General features: G+C 35.2%; 1 protein-coding gene across 1 annotated transcript; it reads right to left on the reverse strand.

Moving 5' to 3' along the window:
• Positions 1-1,153: 1,153 nt before the first annotated feature.
• Positions 1,154-14,921, reverse strand: LOC132754924 (NFX1-type zinc finger-containing protein 1-like). Its single transcript, XM_060745679.1, has 3 exons — positions 14,671-14,921; positions 10,758-10,919; positions 1,154-7,534 (listed from the first exon to the last, which is right to left on the reverse strand). Exon 3 carries the CDS (start codon positions 7,522-7,524, stop codon positions 1,207-1,209), a length of 6,318 nt encoding a protein of 2,105 aa, XP_060601662.1. The 5' UTR covers positions 7,525-7,534; positions 10,758-10,919; positions 14,671-14,921; the 3' UTR covers positions 1,154-1,206.
• Between the last annotated feature and the right edge of the window lie 701 nt (positions 14,922-15,622).

Here is a 15,622-nt window from a genome sequence, read left to right on the forward strand (position 1 = left end):
ATCTAAGCTCTATGCATAGTAGTTTCATCAAAAACTTTTATATATTTTATTATATAAACCTATCCCCAGGGTGAGGACAATTTTGACCCAAAGGCATGACTTACATTAATATTGTAAAGGACAACAAAGTTACGCAACATGCTTAATATGAAATTTTTTGGCATTGTTGTTGTCAGAAGATTTTGAAAGATTACAATCTATTTTAGCTCCTGTGACCTACTTATGCAGCAGACTGGCCATTTTTTTATCCTTTGTAGAGGATCATCTTACTACCATTCCTGGTACGCTTGTTCAAAATCCAGCAGATGGTTTTGGAAATGTTGTTTAAAAAATAAAATTGTGGATAACGACGGGTGAGGAAAAACGAACGACGGACAAATAGCCATCACAAAAGCTCACCGCTGAGCATAAAGTGCTACTTAAGGTGAGCTAAAAGTTTGTTTAGACATTAAACATTATTATAGTAAGACTGGCAACAGAGCTAGAACAATAAAACAGTAATATTATAAACACTATAAAATACAAATTTCTACCACTACAATTTATTGTTATTCAAAACATATGCACAAGTTTATTCAAATGCTTCACTGTGTGCCTGGCTATCAAATAAGAAGTGAAAGCAGGGGGTACTTCCAAAAGAATACACGCTAGTGCCTGGGAAATCAACAAATCAAATATATTTTATAAACCTCCAATATGTATGTTAATTACAAAACGCTTCTATTGAAGTTTTACGACTCCCTCGTGGTATGAAAAATCCAAGTGATCAGCAATTTAACAAATCCAGTATAAACAAAACAACAATAATAGCTCCACTTAAGTTAAATCCTATGATTAACTCTTATAGTAGTATCCTTTTTCTTTAGCTTCGCTTGTTTATTGATATTTCACACTAAGAACTGAATATTATTGTTAACTTACAGAATGAAAGTATATTAACTCTGAATGATGAACAAAAATGTTTTATCTAGTCTAGTAATCTACCGATCAAACGTAATTATAAATTTCTTTGGAATGGATTTTAAATGTTAACGTGTACTGCTGTAGTGTAGTTCTATTGACAAATTGTTTGTTTAATTTTTGTTTGTATATATCCGTCAGTGAAAGAAAGTTTCTAGAATTCACCCAATTTGTAGCGAGTTTAAAGCAATAGTTTTTTGTTTGTTAGTTTTTGTGTTGTTGTTTATTTTTAACTTCCGAATATACTCAAACGAGGGTGCCAAAGTCATTATTATAGACAATTTCTATTTCAGAAGTTAATTCCGTAGATTCGTTTTCTCGGGAGCTTTGTGATGTTGTTATACTCACAGGTTCAAATGAATCAGATCCCAAATATATATCAGAGGAAGGTGCCTTGACAGCAATATCACCAGCGTCTGCAACTGAGACACTCAATGAATGAACTGATGTTCCTGACATTTTACTCTCATTTTGATCAGGTACACCATGTATTTTGGTCATAGAACTGCGTTGACGAACTCTACCAGATGGTTTTGCATTAGAACTTGAATTTTCAAAATTCATTAATTCGTTAAATAATTCGTCTGTTTTTTTAACTTCCTTTGTCTCATCTTCCATGACGTCCCCTGAAAATCTAAAACGGTCTGTTTTCTTATCCGTGGAGGTTTTTGTCGGCCGTTGATTTTCATGTCTACTCTTTAAAACAAGTAAATCAAATGACAGGTTTGAAATGACTCTCTCGTCTACTGCGTCATTATCCTTTGCACGCTCTAGGGTCTCTTGTGTTCTTTTCAATGTCTGTATCGTTTTTTCGTCTAAAACTTTATGTGATAATATTTCAAAGACAAGGTCAAACACATTCTCAGGTCTACTTGATTTGTGCTTTATATCGTAGTACTCTTGCAAAATGAATAGCCGTAAAACAAGTCGCAGTCTATCAATTTCCATTTGTACTTCACTCCAAAATTGTTTTGTTGTAAACTTCCTTCCCTCTATCAAAGTATCTCGAAGAAGTTGTGGGTTAACTAAACGCTCTACCTTCTTTGACTTCGAAAATACTATACCCGAACTGTCGAGATTTTTTACATCGTTAAGGATTGGAAGCAGTTCCTTCAGTTTATCTAACTTCTGGGCTGCTATGCGCAACCCAATGATATTATCTGCATTTTGAAATTGTAGCAGTAAACGTTTGAGCTCTAATTCCGTAAGACCGTATTTCTTCAGTGCCTTGAATCCTTGCATCAGCTTTAATGCATCTTTTCTCCTGTCTGCTTCTGAACCCAAAACTACTCTATACTTTTCGGTTATTTTTCTCCGTGTTCTCTTCAATTCATTTGAGTATCGCTTTATATTCTTTGTTATAGGTTTCGAGCAATGTGGACAGTGTTTAAATAAATCTCCGTGCCGGGAGGTAACTTCACGTTCCATGCTTAACTCAAGCCGACGAATTTCAAATATACATTGACAGTTCGGGAGCTGAATAAATACTGAATCGGTATCAAATGTATCACCAATATCATTTCGTAAATTACGTCCTGAACAGATGATGCATATGCAAGTTTCGCCACATTTTCCTCTACAAATATGTCCACATTTCAATTCGATCTTGCAGCGTTCCTCGCATGGACCATCTGAACATTCTTCGTAACATTCTTGTTCACATGTTTTATGTTTACATGTGTAAGCACAAGGGTACCTGCAGGATTCACATTCCTCCCAACATTTTCTTTTGCACGATGTATTATGTGAACACTTCCACTCGCATGTCCTTGTGCATGGTGGACAAACTTCACTGCATGGAAATTTGCAAATGTGACCACAAGGTAGAGGTTTACCACAAGTGCCCTTACAACTTTTGTGAATTCGTCCATAAAAGCAAGTTCCACATGTTCCCGAGCACCTATGGTTACAGTTAAGAATTTCACTACAAGGCACTTTGCATGTATAAGAACTTATTTCCACGCAACACTTCATTTCGGCTGTATGTTTACAAGGTAGTATCTTTGTAACATCTTTCTGGCAATTTTGCTCATGTGTCTTGGTTGACGTACAATCATGACATGATTTATTGCAAGGATGTCCACAAGGCAATTGGAAAGTACAAATTGTCTTACACAGCCATTTGGAAGGTTCCATGTGACATGGCATGTTAACTTTGTGCCCGCACATTGGTACTGTTTTCTCTATAAATGTGTTACACTTTCCACACTTCTGATAGCATTTCTGTACACATTTATGTCCAAAGTCACATATAACTTTGTTACAAGGCATCAGACAAGAAGCCTTCATGTGGTCACTGTCGATAATGTGACAGCTTTTAGGACATCTATGACCACATGGTAGTTTTCCATCACATGGCCTTTTACATCCGCCATTAGGTACCTTATCGAAGTCAGAAGCCTTGTCTGCATACACAGTTTGTTCGGGATGATTCTGGCAACGTAACGTCACACTTCTTTTCACAAGTCCTTTGTCCCTCATGTCACGCACCATGTCTTCCCACATTGAACTATTTGCTTCCATCAGCTTAAAATTACCGATGACATATAGTCCTTTCTTTGCTCTTGAGAGCGAAACGCATATTCTATTCTCTATACCAACAAACCCAATCTTATTTCGTCCTCTACTTTTTCTAATATCATATGACCCGCTTCGTACCAATGACAATAAAATTATGTCGTTCTCCTCGCCTTGGAAATTGTCTACCGCTGTAATTCGGACTCCTTCAAATTTTACTTTTGGCATTTCCCTTCTTAAAAGAAGTACCTGACCCATATAAGGTGTAATAACAGTGATTTGGTCTGGAAAATAACCTTGATTCAACAAGTACTGACACATTGCCGCTATAAACTTTGCTTCATGGGGATTTGAGTAACTTGTTGAATCTTGTTGTGTTGCTTCAGGCTCGTCGTGGTCGATAAATTGAATGTTTTCATCCACCCCTTTGATGTTGTCATAAATAAGAACACTTTCATGATCTCTGAGTTGTGGGTATAAATTTGCATGTCGTAACAAAACCGATACTTCGGGTCTCATTCTGTGTTGTTCTTCTAGTGTTACACATGGAACTTCGTTACGTACCATTCTTTCAAAAAGAGATATGTCCATATCATATCTTTTAGAAAGTTCGTAAACAGTTGTGGATGGCCGCAGTTGTTTGTGGTCACCTATAAGTATAAGATGTTGGCAGTTTTCGTTCAATGTTGTCACAATATGGGACTCTAAAACTTCTGCGGCTTCTTCAACAATTATAATTTTAGGACGCACAGACTGCAAAAGCTTCCTATATTTTGCCGCTCCCGTAGTTGTCATACCCATTATATTCGCTTCTTTTAGTATTTCCAGAGTTTCCATATCTCTTACTTCTGCTAGCTTTTCGGTTGCTTTATTAAATTCCTCTTCGTGAATTTTAACTTCGGCTTTAAGATATTGGCGATATACTTGTACCCAGTAACAATATAGCTCACAACGGACGTTGTTAGGCAGCCTCCAGACATCTTCGTATAATTCAGCTTTTACTGCACTCAATTTCTTTGCAGAATTAAACATATTTTTTACTTTATGTGCGCTCTTTCTTTCGTCAAAATTAACAAGCCATTCATCATCACTTTTGTTTTGATTTCTTTTTATATCCTTTGGTTTGCTAAAGTCATATGAAAAATCATCGTCTTCGTCAAGCTGTCTTTCCTCTTCTAAATCATTATCTTCGTTTTCAATTTCATTTTCCTCTGTTGTACCCTTATCGCCATCATTACTAGCAATAGTTTCGAGTACAGCCCGAATCAATGGCACAGCTTTCTTTTTGCCTGTAAGTTCAAGCCACTTCATCATAACATTATCTGTTAAGACTACCTGACCAGCAATGAGCATTTGAACCTGTATTCGAGTTGTTTGCTTAGAAACGTATTCTAGCAACGTTTCTATATCGAGGATTGTGTCGTTTGCTTTAGATAAAAGGCTTAGATAATGGTCTTTTGGTCCGGATTCATTTTCAACCTTAAACCGAATGTTTTCTATGAACTCTGAAATCCAGGATTTGTACAATTCCGCACGTCTACCAAGTTCAAGGTCCCATACGTAACGTAACGAATTGCGTTCGAATTCAGGGAGATCTGTCACATTTTCTAGTATAGCAAGTTTCCAAACTTGTTTAAATTTGTCAGGCGCTGATTCGTTAGTTGTTTCACCTTCATTTGGACTTACAAAAGAAAGCCATTTAGAGAGACAGTTATTCAATGAATTATCTGATATATTATCTTCGAAAGCATTTCTTTGTTCTTCAGTCATAAACGGGCTGAGATTGTTGTATGAAATTAATTTGATAGAGGTGTTCTTCAGCTGATTGCTTATCTGTTCAATTTTTCGTTCACTGTCTTTAAGCTGACCTCTACAGTCCCTTTCGCTTTGCATCACTCTAAATGACATCTTTTTCTCTTCTTTTCTCTGACGTTTGATATTCTTAAGAATAAAAGATTGCAGAGTGTCCGATTTACACCTGCCACCGATTCTAACAATCTGCCCGTCAGAGAACCTAGAAATACCCTCAAGAAATTGATCTAATGCATGATTTGTGTAACAAACGACTAAAATTGGACATTCTTGTTTCCTTTTCCACGAGATGGAATTACTAAGAAGAAGTTCCGCTATTTTTAGACCCACGAACGTTTTGCCTGTACCCGGTGGACCCTGTATTATTGCAAGCTCTTGGGTTATAGCTTTCACTATTGCCTCATACTGCGAAGAATCTAATCCAAGATCTGATGCAGGTGGCCATTTTTGTGTATCAAGTACCGGGAATTTTGCGCTTTGTGTAACGTCTTTTAATAAGCAGGTAAAGTCATACTTTTGTCTATCAGGGTATATTAAGTATTTTGGTGGTTGCAGAGTTGTTTCACAATCAATTATATACCGTTGCAGCGGCATATTACAATCCATTTCTTGTAAACCCTCTAGCACATAACGAAATGCCTCAAAATAAGCTGTAGTTTCAGCCATAACGAAAACGTCATTTGGCAGAATTTCAAGCATATCTTCTTTCTTCTCAAAATAAACCTGAATAAATCCGTCGCTTAAATCTTTTGCATCCCTCTCAGTGACTGTTGCATAATAGACAGTGTCAAAATGGTCTTTTGAAAGACACACTAGTGAGCCATACAGAAGTCTCCTTGACGCAATCCAATTCATTCTTTTGAAATTACTTGTATCAAATTGCAGTATATGATTGATACCGCGACCTGAACAAACTGGTCGTAATATTTGCACTCCATGATATAAACGGATATCTCGTAGTCGTGTTATTTTTACCCCTTCCTTAATGGCTGTTCTGTATTCAGTGATACCTTTTCTCAAAGGCTGGACATAATCTTCTCTAAGTAACCTAAACTGAACATCAAGATAAGTATCTAAACTGTCGTATTTTCCCTTGGTCTTATTAGCTCTTAGAAATGGCTTTTCATCTACTTGCAAGTCTTTTAAAGTAGGAAATATTGATATTTCACGAAAGTTGTCGGGCGGAAGTCCCATTTCCTCGAATCCAGGTACTTTCCCAAATGGTATAGTTTGCCGATGCTTTCTGCTCTCGCTCGCTTCTTCTAACCTTTGTTTTGCCTCTTTTTCCCTTTTAAAAACATCATCAACCTCATTTAGAGCATCCTCTATACCGCTTACATTATGCTCCTCTTTTACATCTTTAATTGCCGTTATCACACTTTTGCACTTACTTAATGACGACGGAAGGGTCGTTACCACCATGCTGATCAACTTTGAAACATTGCTTAAGAATCGAAGAAGATTTTCCTTGGAATGCCAAAGGCAATAAGTATCTTTATCTTTCATACTTATCTTATTCAATATTTCCGTCAAATTGTGAAGAAAACTTTTTTCAACTTCTTCCATTACCTCTCTTCTATGCACAAGCAAGCTAGAGTCTGTTACTTTGCACAATAAATCAATTATGTTAAAAACAGCTTTTGGATCAGGTGTTTTAGATATATACTCAACAAACCCACTTCTAGACTGTACAATATCTAGCACTACACCATCTGGATCATCGCTTTTAATTAATTTTAAAATATTTCCCCTAAAATTGGAAGGTTTTTTATTACTTCTAACATTCTGCTGATTAAACGTTTCGGATTCAGAAAAATTATCCGTGACCTCAGGCCTCTGTCTCCTATCCCGAGACTCGGGTCTTCTTCTTCTTACCTGTTCTTCGCTGTTATTTGTGTTACAATTTTCAGTTTCTAAATTTTGTCTTTCAGATTCATCTGATGTAAGAGCCCCACGACGAAAACCTCCCCTCCCTCGACCTCGGTGTATCAAATTACCCCTGTTTCGCCCTCTTTCATTAGATGTGACCTGCGTACCATCTGTTCCATTATTGTCTCCATGGTGGGATCCTCTACGGCCGCCCCGAGATCGACCCCTGTAAGGAGCAGGTGGTCTGCTTCTTCCACGGCCACGCACCTCAGCTGGCATAGTTTCTCTTGATGAACCGTCATTCTCAAAATATATTGGAAGCGGATATAATTTTCCAGAATTGTTGTCGTCATCTAATGACGCCATGATGTCACACCTGCAACGATATGGTTTGAAATCATAAATGTTTTAATTGTTAGTATGGCGGTCAGTATGACAATTAGTACATGTAATATTTATTAGGGGCAGTCTTCACAAAAAACCAACAACAACAACACATTTTCACAAGGAAAGTGTTAAAGGCCCATTATGCTTCAGAAATGCTTTTATTTTTATTTCTCAAAAGCGTTTAAATTTTGGTGTCTTGTTATATCTTTCATCAAAAAGTTTCTTATTTGCCAATTACATGAACTTGTTATTTGTTTGGGTCGTCAGACCAAACAAATAATGGTAGCGAAATTTCAGAGTCTAATGTTGCTAATTGCAAATGCCGAAAGTAGTCCAATTTTTTGGAGCGGTTACTTCCCTTTTGTATGTACACTAAAGCCGAAAAATTCAGGGGAGATCACTGCGTAAAGATGGTCAAAGACAGGCGCATCAATTTTCAAGCAAAGTAATTCCAGAATGGTCGAAGATTTCTAATATTGTTTTATTGTATTTTCTGATCGAAAATAACTAAATACAAAGCGGACATTCAATCTCTGACACAGAAGTTTACTACAAACCTAACAACAAGTAGTTCTCAAAACAGCTAAAAACTAGCGATTTAAAAGAAAGAAATATTTTATTTTGTTACAAGTATCCAACAAATTACAACGCATTTAAAGTTAAACAATAGCGTTGGCTTATAGAATTGTCAATAAATGCACAATCACAAATTACGCGGATGAATATGATTTTATCAATGAAAATACTATTTTTAGCCATGTTGATTACCGAATACTACACAAACCGAGTAGTGGAATATATAGATTCTACATGCCGGACCGTTTGGGCGAGAGGATTTTTGCTAAAATATCTACTTCAATTATAAACAACAGGTTTAGCCTAAACAAAATACCTCGAAATTAATAAGGATTAAAACCCGAACTGCAATGGAAGTTCCAAATTTAGAATGATTTGATATTATTCAGACACACTGTGTATAACTTTCCGTGGTACAAGGGTAACGCGCTCGCCTCGTGAGTGAGAGGTCTCGAGTTCGTATCCCAGTCGAGAATACTTTTTTTTTTTGTTAAATTCTTTTTTTTAAGTGTTTTTGTTAAGGAAGTAGCCATGATATACAAAGATAAAGTGTGGCTGTCGTAAAAAAAGGACATAAATGATTTTTTGATGCAACTCTAGTTATGCAGAATTACGGATGTATCAAACTCTGGTTACAAAAGGAATTATAATACATAAAAAATAAACTTATACAGGAAAATGCATACAGATATACAGTACGATTGCAAAGATCAGAAAATACCACAGAACTTGCAGCCGTTTGATTCTTTATAAATATACATGCTTATAGTAAGCTCCAGGATTATTTACATCTGTGTTAAACAACAGTTAAAGTCGTTACAAGCCCTAATTTAGAATAATATGGTTTTCTTCAGGCCGTTCACATATAAATTCACCGTGGCTGAAGGGTTTTCGGGCTCGCTTAGGAAGCGAGAGGTCTGGAGTTCAAATCCCAGTAAAGGTTACTCATTTTTTTAAATTGTTAAAGTCAAATAAACATTGGATTGAATATCAGTGTTGCAATTAGTCTAATAGCCAATTTACTACAATTAAAACGCTGGAAAGCATTGGTGGCACTAAACATATAATCTCACAACCTGCACCTTTCTTACATTCTGAGACCCAAACAAATTCAGCGCCTTCTGTGCTTTGATTTTTGCTTCTGTTGTTTTTGGCAATTAGTAAAATTATAATAGTGAATGAGTATTTTGTATGGAAGTGGATATACTACTTGACATTATGCTACCTTTAAGACACATTTCTGCACATTCAGTGCAACATCCTTCAACACATGCTTGATATTTCTAAAGATTTAAGAAAATATGGATTTCTGCGAAATAATGTGCCTTTAAGAAAAGATTGTGTTTAATTAAAGCCGAATGACAATTGACAGACGGTGAGGGATTATTTATTCACTGTGCTAATGGAAATTAATGAAAGGAGCGTCAGCAAATTTATGACGCAACATTTAGTTACCTACTTAATTACCCTCTACGACTTACCATGCAAATGAAAGTATTTGGCAATAATTTCTGGTTAAGATAGTAAGTACCATAGTTTGAATAGTTATCAAATTACTAAAAAGCTCGTTACAGTCCATCTCAGCAAGTTTATCACCGAATTAAAATGATGTCAAGAGTATAATCATAAGTATGAATGGATAATAATTTCTGTTGGAACATCACATGGTTCAAACGCTGTAAACAAATAACATATACAATGTATTTTATAAGGTGTGAAATGAAATCAATAACTAATGAATAAATGTCATCTTATCAGGAATATTATAAAAATAACATGTAGCTGTCGGGGATTATCAGTAGATAAACATGTTGCTAAATAAACGACCTGACAAGGTATGCCAATTCGTTATCATGATCAAATGTATGCATATTTTATCCAGCTTTTTAAAATGAATTTTATCTTGTTTTCATTTGAGTATAGTTTGTTGAAGTTTAAGTTACACCGACATTATCATCGTAAAGGCCATACAGGCGACTTTATATATAGGAGAAGAAAGATCTCGTGTGCTCGTTCGTGCATTTTGTTTTCAAACAGGAGCAGGCACCCGAGAAGAACCATCGAACTCGCGTAAAAGCTGGCTGGATAGCAATTTCAGTAAACTAAGCCACTCGGCAACGGAGACACAAATTCAAATTTAATATAAAGTAAAAACAATCAATAGATTCAACTACATCTGAATTCAAAGCGGAAATTTGAAGTCATCGTTATACATTCAAATTATACAATAGCAATTTCAAATTTAATAACTACAACTGAACTTGTTCTTTATACATCAATTGTGGGAATATAAGGCAGCAGTAAATTGTAAACAATCACCACCCCCGGGTCAGCCTGAGAGATATCCCTGACCCTGAGAGATATCCGCGTATTACAACCCGCTCTGGCGGGTATATACGGTGGTTTTGTTTCAAAGGATTAGTTCAATCCGGAGTGCGAGTGCAATTTAGCGGAATTCTCTCTTCCATTACCCCACTATCTTAGCATGGCAAAGCCTTTACCTGAGGTTTTTAATTCTTAAGTAAAAAACGCGCTAAACCCGGGGGGGAGATTGGCGTCGGGCGTCGTTACATTTAACATGTGCGTATAGTATAACAAGAAAAGAATTCAGTTCCTATATAAGTATTAAATTTTACCTCAATTGCACGTGCTTTGAATGTATCTCCTCGTTTGCTATCTCTTATTACCATATTTCATTTCCTCTTCTTTGTATGTAACACTTCCGTTGATTTCTCTTATGTTTCCTTAATAAAACGGTATTTATCATGTGACATCTGTATTAAACTGTATGTTGCAATCTGCAAATAAATACAAAAATACGTAAATGTAATGTCAGTATCATTCACAATCTAAAAGTCAAAGTCCTCGGTAAGTGACCGGTGCATGTGATGGACACAGGAAGATTTTGGTTATATTTACACTCTTTGTCAAGTTGTTTATCTACAACGTATTCACGTGCATGGCGCTCATTTATAACTTTAATTTTCTGTTCCTGTTTTTGTGTTTAAGTTTTAAATTTAGTTTAGTTTTTTTTATCAAATAATTCTTATGCATGAATAACTTATTTTGGCTACTACCCATGACTGCATACATAACATTGATTTAATCATCAAGATCAAGTTTATCACTATATATAGCAAATTTGTCAAACAAAAACATTTTGATACATCAGAGACGCGTTCTTTTTAAAAATGTGTTTATCCCTAAACCACTTAATTCATAAAGTGTACACATGAGGAACATAAAATCAAATTGCAAGTACACTGATCCAGTTTTGTTTAGTATTTTCAATCGCTCGTCTCTTCACAGCTTATAGTAAGTAAATAGTAAATGACCCCGACCCCATCGCCCCACCAAAAACATAACAAACTTGAAAGCTTAAAAAAAATCCATATTGGAAATATGACCCTTTATCTCTATTGTCTGCTATAAATACCAGCACTTGTTGCATATACTGCAAAATCATTATTTTTCGTGGAGCAGAAATTTTCTTGTTTTAGTGGATAGGTCAATCTAAAAAAATTAAGACTGAATAGAATCTTATTTCGTATGCTGTAAGGCCTAAAAAATGTTTGTTTCCGGTGTCCCTACCTATCCTATTTTTAGCCACCGACCCTAAACTTTTTGAGGGAAAACAGGCCACATTTTTGTTTGACGCTGCATAATTAACTTTGCGTCGCATATTCATGATATAGAAGATATTTGTTTGTTTGTGTGTAAGATGAAATAAAATTACATCTTACACAACAAACAAATTTTCTTTTTATTTTATGCTTAAAAACGAAATTTCCATAATATTTACGTTAATATTAAAATCTGTTTTCCCCATTGAGAGCCCCATTTAGTCGGAATTTCTCATTAAAAACAAGAAGTCTTGAGCTGAAAAAATAAGTCCGACAATCAACGTTAAATGGCGGTGATATTATTCATTTTATTAAAACAAGAGCGATCAGTAATCACATGTGTCGCCTCATGATGGCCAATTTCATGTTGGGACAAATTTTGTGACAGACGGACAGACAGACGGACAGTGCACAACTAGACTAACCACTTTGTACTGATCATTCCTGTAAAATTTGGATAAAATTGCACCAGTAGTTTATGAGGAGTAGTCCGGACAAGCTTTTGCGTATCTGGCAACACACAGAAAAAAACACCTTTTTATCAAAGGGCCATAACTCGGCTAAAAATCATTCAACCGGAAAACCCGTGCAATATGCGCAAGGACTTGAGCTACAGATCAATCCTGTAAAGTTTCATTGAAATTGCATAAGTGGTATAAGAGAAGTAGTCTGGACAAACTTTAAAAATAAAAATTATTAAAGGGCCATAACTCAAAACAAAAATCATTGAACCGGAAAATGCTGACAATATGCACAACTAGACTTGGTACTGATCATTCCTGTAAAGTTTGGATGAAATTGCACCAGTAGTTTATGAGGAGTAGTCCGGACAAGCTTTTGTGTATCTGGCAACACACAGAAAAAGAAACCTTTTTATCAAAGGGCCATAACTCGGCCAAAAATCATTCAACAGGAAAACCCGTGCAATATGCGCAAGGACTTGAGCTACAGATCAATCCTGTAAAGTTTCATTGAAATTGCATTAGTGGTATAAGAGAAGTAGTCCGGACAAACTTTAAAATTAAAAATTATTAAAGGGCCATAACTCTGACAAAAATCATTGAACCGGAAAATGCTGACAATATGCACAACTAGACTTGGTACTGATCATTCCTGTAAAGTTTGGATGAAATTGCACCAGTAGTTTATGAGGAGTAGTCCGGACAAGTTTTGTGACGGACGGACGGACAGACGGACAGACAGACAGACGGACATACAGACGACGGAGAAGTGATCCCTATATGTCGCCACTACTCCGTAAAGACGACACAAAAATATGAATGATCGCTTGTTTTAATAATAAAAACAAACAATTCTTGTAGGAGTAAAAGTCCAATCATCCATCCATATTTCTGTTACTTAATGCGACTTTATATTAGACCTGTAAGCGGCAGCCATTTTTTATAGTTGTGTATTTCACGGGAGGAAAATAATTCTGTTTGATTCAGAGGGATATCATTTGGATTTGTAAGTCATACACCTTTTTAAAAGAAAGAAAACTTATTTGAGGATTGCAACAGACAAAAAAAATAAGTGTTGACAGATGTGCAAACATTCAAAAAAGCAGCTAGAAAAATGGAAAACTTGGAAGCTGGCTCAGGAACGCTGGGTTGTTTACTTGTTCTTCGAGTGATGGCTGTCATTGCTTTTCAATTTTTCATAAAGCATACGGCAGTTATTGCATACGGCAGTTATTGCTCGTAGGATACTTTAATATGCCCAAATGTCATCAAGAGCAGTTTTGCATGTGGAAGGAATGTATTTTTTAGAATGTAAAAATGAAACAAAAAAATTTAGAGACGAAATTTGGTGATTGGAATTTGAATGAATAGAAGTAAGTTTTCTCTTCTTTTTATTACTTTTGACATTTAAGTTATTTATCAATTTCAGCTTTGCTTTTTCTTTAAACAGCCTGACATTGTCAGAATTGTCAGCAAAAATAAAATTGAGGTACCACATGGGGAAAATCTTAAAAAAGTAGTTTCGTCATTGAAAAGTGTGAAATTATATTTTGATAATTTTCACTGTGAAATAATCAAATATAATTTTCACTGATAAATCAGTAATCCACTGAAAAGCATAAAATAAATAAAAAATATTTAAAAAAAAAAAAAAAAAACCTATTTTTTTTTTAAAACCATGTCACTGGAAACAAACATTTTTTTTTTGTCTAAGATAATTTTAAGTACATGTTTTGTGTTTCTGTGTATTTGCAAAATAGACAATCCATTATTTAATAACTTTTTGAATAACACTAAACATGCACGCAAATTTAAGTGAACTCATAGTATTCGTGTTTGTTTTATATTACAATTTTTCGAGTGTCGTTAAATAATTTTTACAGTGTAAATAAACATGTACGTCTCTTTACCTTCTAAAGGTATTTTTACCTCACTTTTATCGCTGTTATCATGAAATATACAAGCGTGTACACACAAATGCACTATTTTAAGTTAAAATATGAATACGAGATATAGATCAAGATCCGTTTCATAACAGTACCAATTATTGTTTAAAATCAATATGAATTTGCACCTATACAATATCTATGCGTGCCTGGTTATTTGATATTCGTGCAAAATACTTTGTGTCAATTTAAAATATTTATAACTTTTACCACTTCATTGTTTTCGTTTTGGGTCAGATCAATTGGCATTCTGGAACAAACGTTTGATTTCCTAGCCTCTTGAAGATGCCTTCGAAAGTGATTATACTTTGCTTTACAATTATTACATTTGGCTTTACAATTATTACATATAATAGAATTATATACATATATACATATTTCAAATCTGTTCATGTTAACAGCACTCACAAATACCCCGTGATTAAACATGGACATATGGTGCTCCTTCGTGCATTCACTCAATATGGAAATATATTTCAATATTGATCGATATGTCATAAACAGATAACTTTTACAAACCTGGGTCGTATTGAATTTGCAGTCTTATAATCAATGGACACTGTGTTGTCACACTTAGAACGAAAGGTCACTGTACATAGAATAGTCTTTGTGAAAAAAGAAAAAATGTCGGTTTAGTTCCTATTGTTCGTTTCCTTCCCCGTGCTTGGCTAACAGTACTTTTTACTTTCGATTGCATACGTGTTTCACGTCTTCTTTTATTAAATTGCTCCATGCAAACTTTAAACTCACATAAAGTCATCCATTAAACCCAATGTAGATTTAAACACATGTTTTAAAACATTATCAAATGAATGCACTACCTTCCCTCTTCCGTAATGATAATTTATTTCAGTGTAACCAAATATGGCGGTTTTCAGAAAACAAACTCGACGGTTTTCCGGGAATGTAAAACGAAAGTACAAAATGAAAGTAACAATAAAATAATTGAAAATGAAGTGACTTAAGTGAAATTGTAATACGGTATTTATGAGAAAACTAATAAATCGTTCTACTACAAAGACTTTACTACAAATGAAGAAATCGAAACACCCCAACTCAATCGGAACATCTCGGCTATAATTCACAATAACTTCGATAGGGCCGAGAAGTTGCGATTGCACCTCCAACTACCCGTATTCAATCGCAACTACTCGGCCCTTTCCGTAAGTCTTCGGATAAGGACCTCGAACACAATAGTATGAATACACAGAACGGATGCGGTATTCCGGTCTAACCTACGCTAAGAAACTAAACATGTAAACAAATAGTAATTTAATGCTGGGAGTTGTTGACACGTTTATTTCCAATATATGTAGTAAAAGTCCACCTAAAATAAGTGAATTCATAGGTACAAAAGCAAACAATACATTATTTATATATTTACTAATATGGCTGTAGAAACTGAAAGTAGAAAAAACCAACCTGTTGACATTTGGTCGGATTTATTTAAAATTGAACATCAGAGGGCATA

The sequence above is a fragment of the Ruditapes philippinarum genome, unplaced genomic scaffold (genome assembly GCF_026571515.1).
Source record: "Ruditapes philippinarum isolate M1 unplaced genomic scaffold, ASM2657151v2 ctg1197_1_1_1_1, whole genome shotgun sequence".
Classification (NCBI taxonomy): Eukaryota; Metazoa; Mollusca; class Bivalvia; order Venerida; family Veneridae; genus Ruditapes; species Ruditapes philippinarum.

What these genes read in the sequence shown, in the direction of transcription:
- LOC132754924 (XM_060745679.1), bottom strand. Translation starts at nt 7,524, where the DNA reads ATGGCGTCATTAGATGACGACAACAATTCTGGAAAATTATATCCGCTT.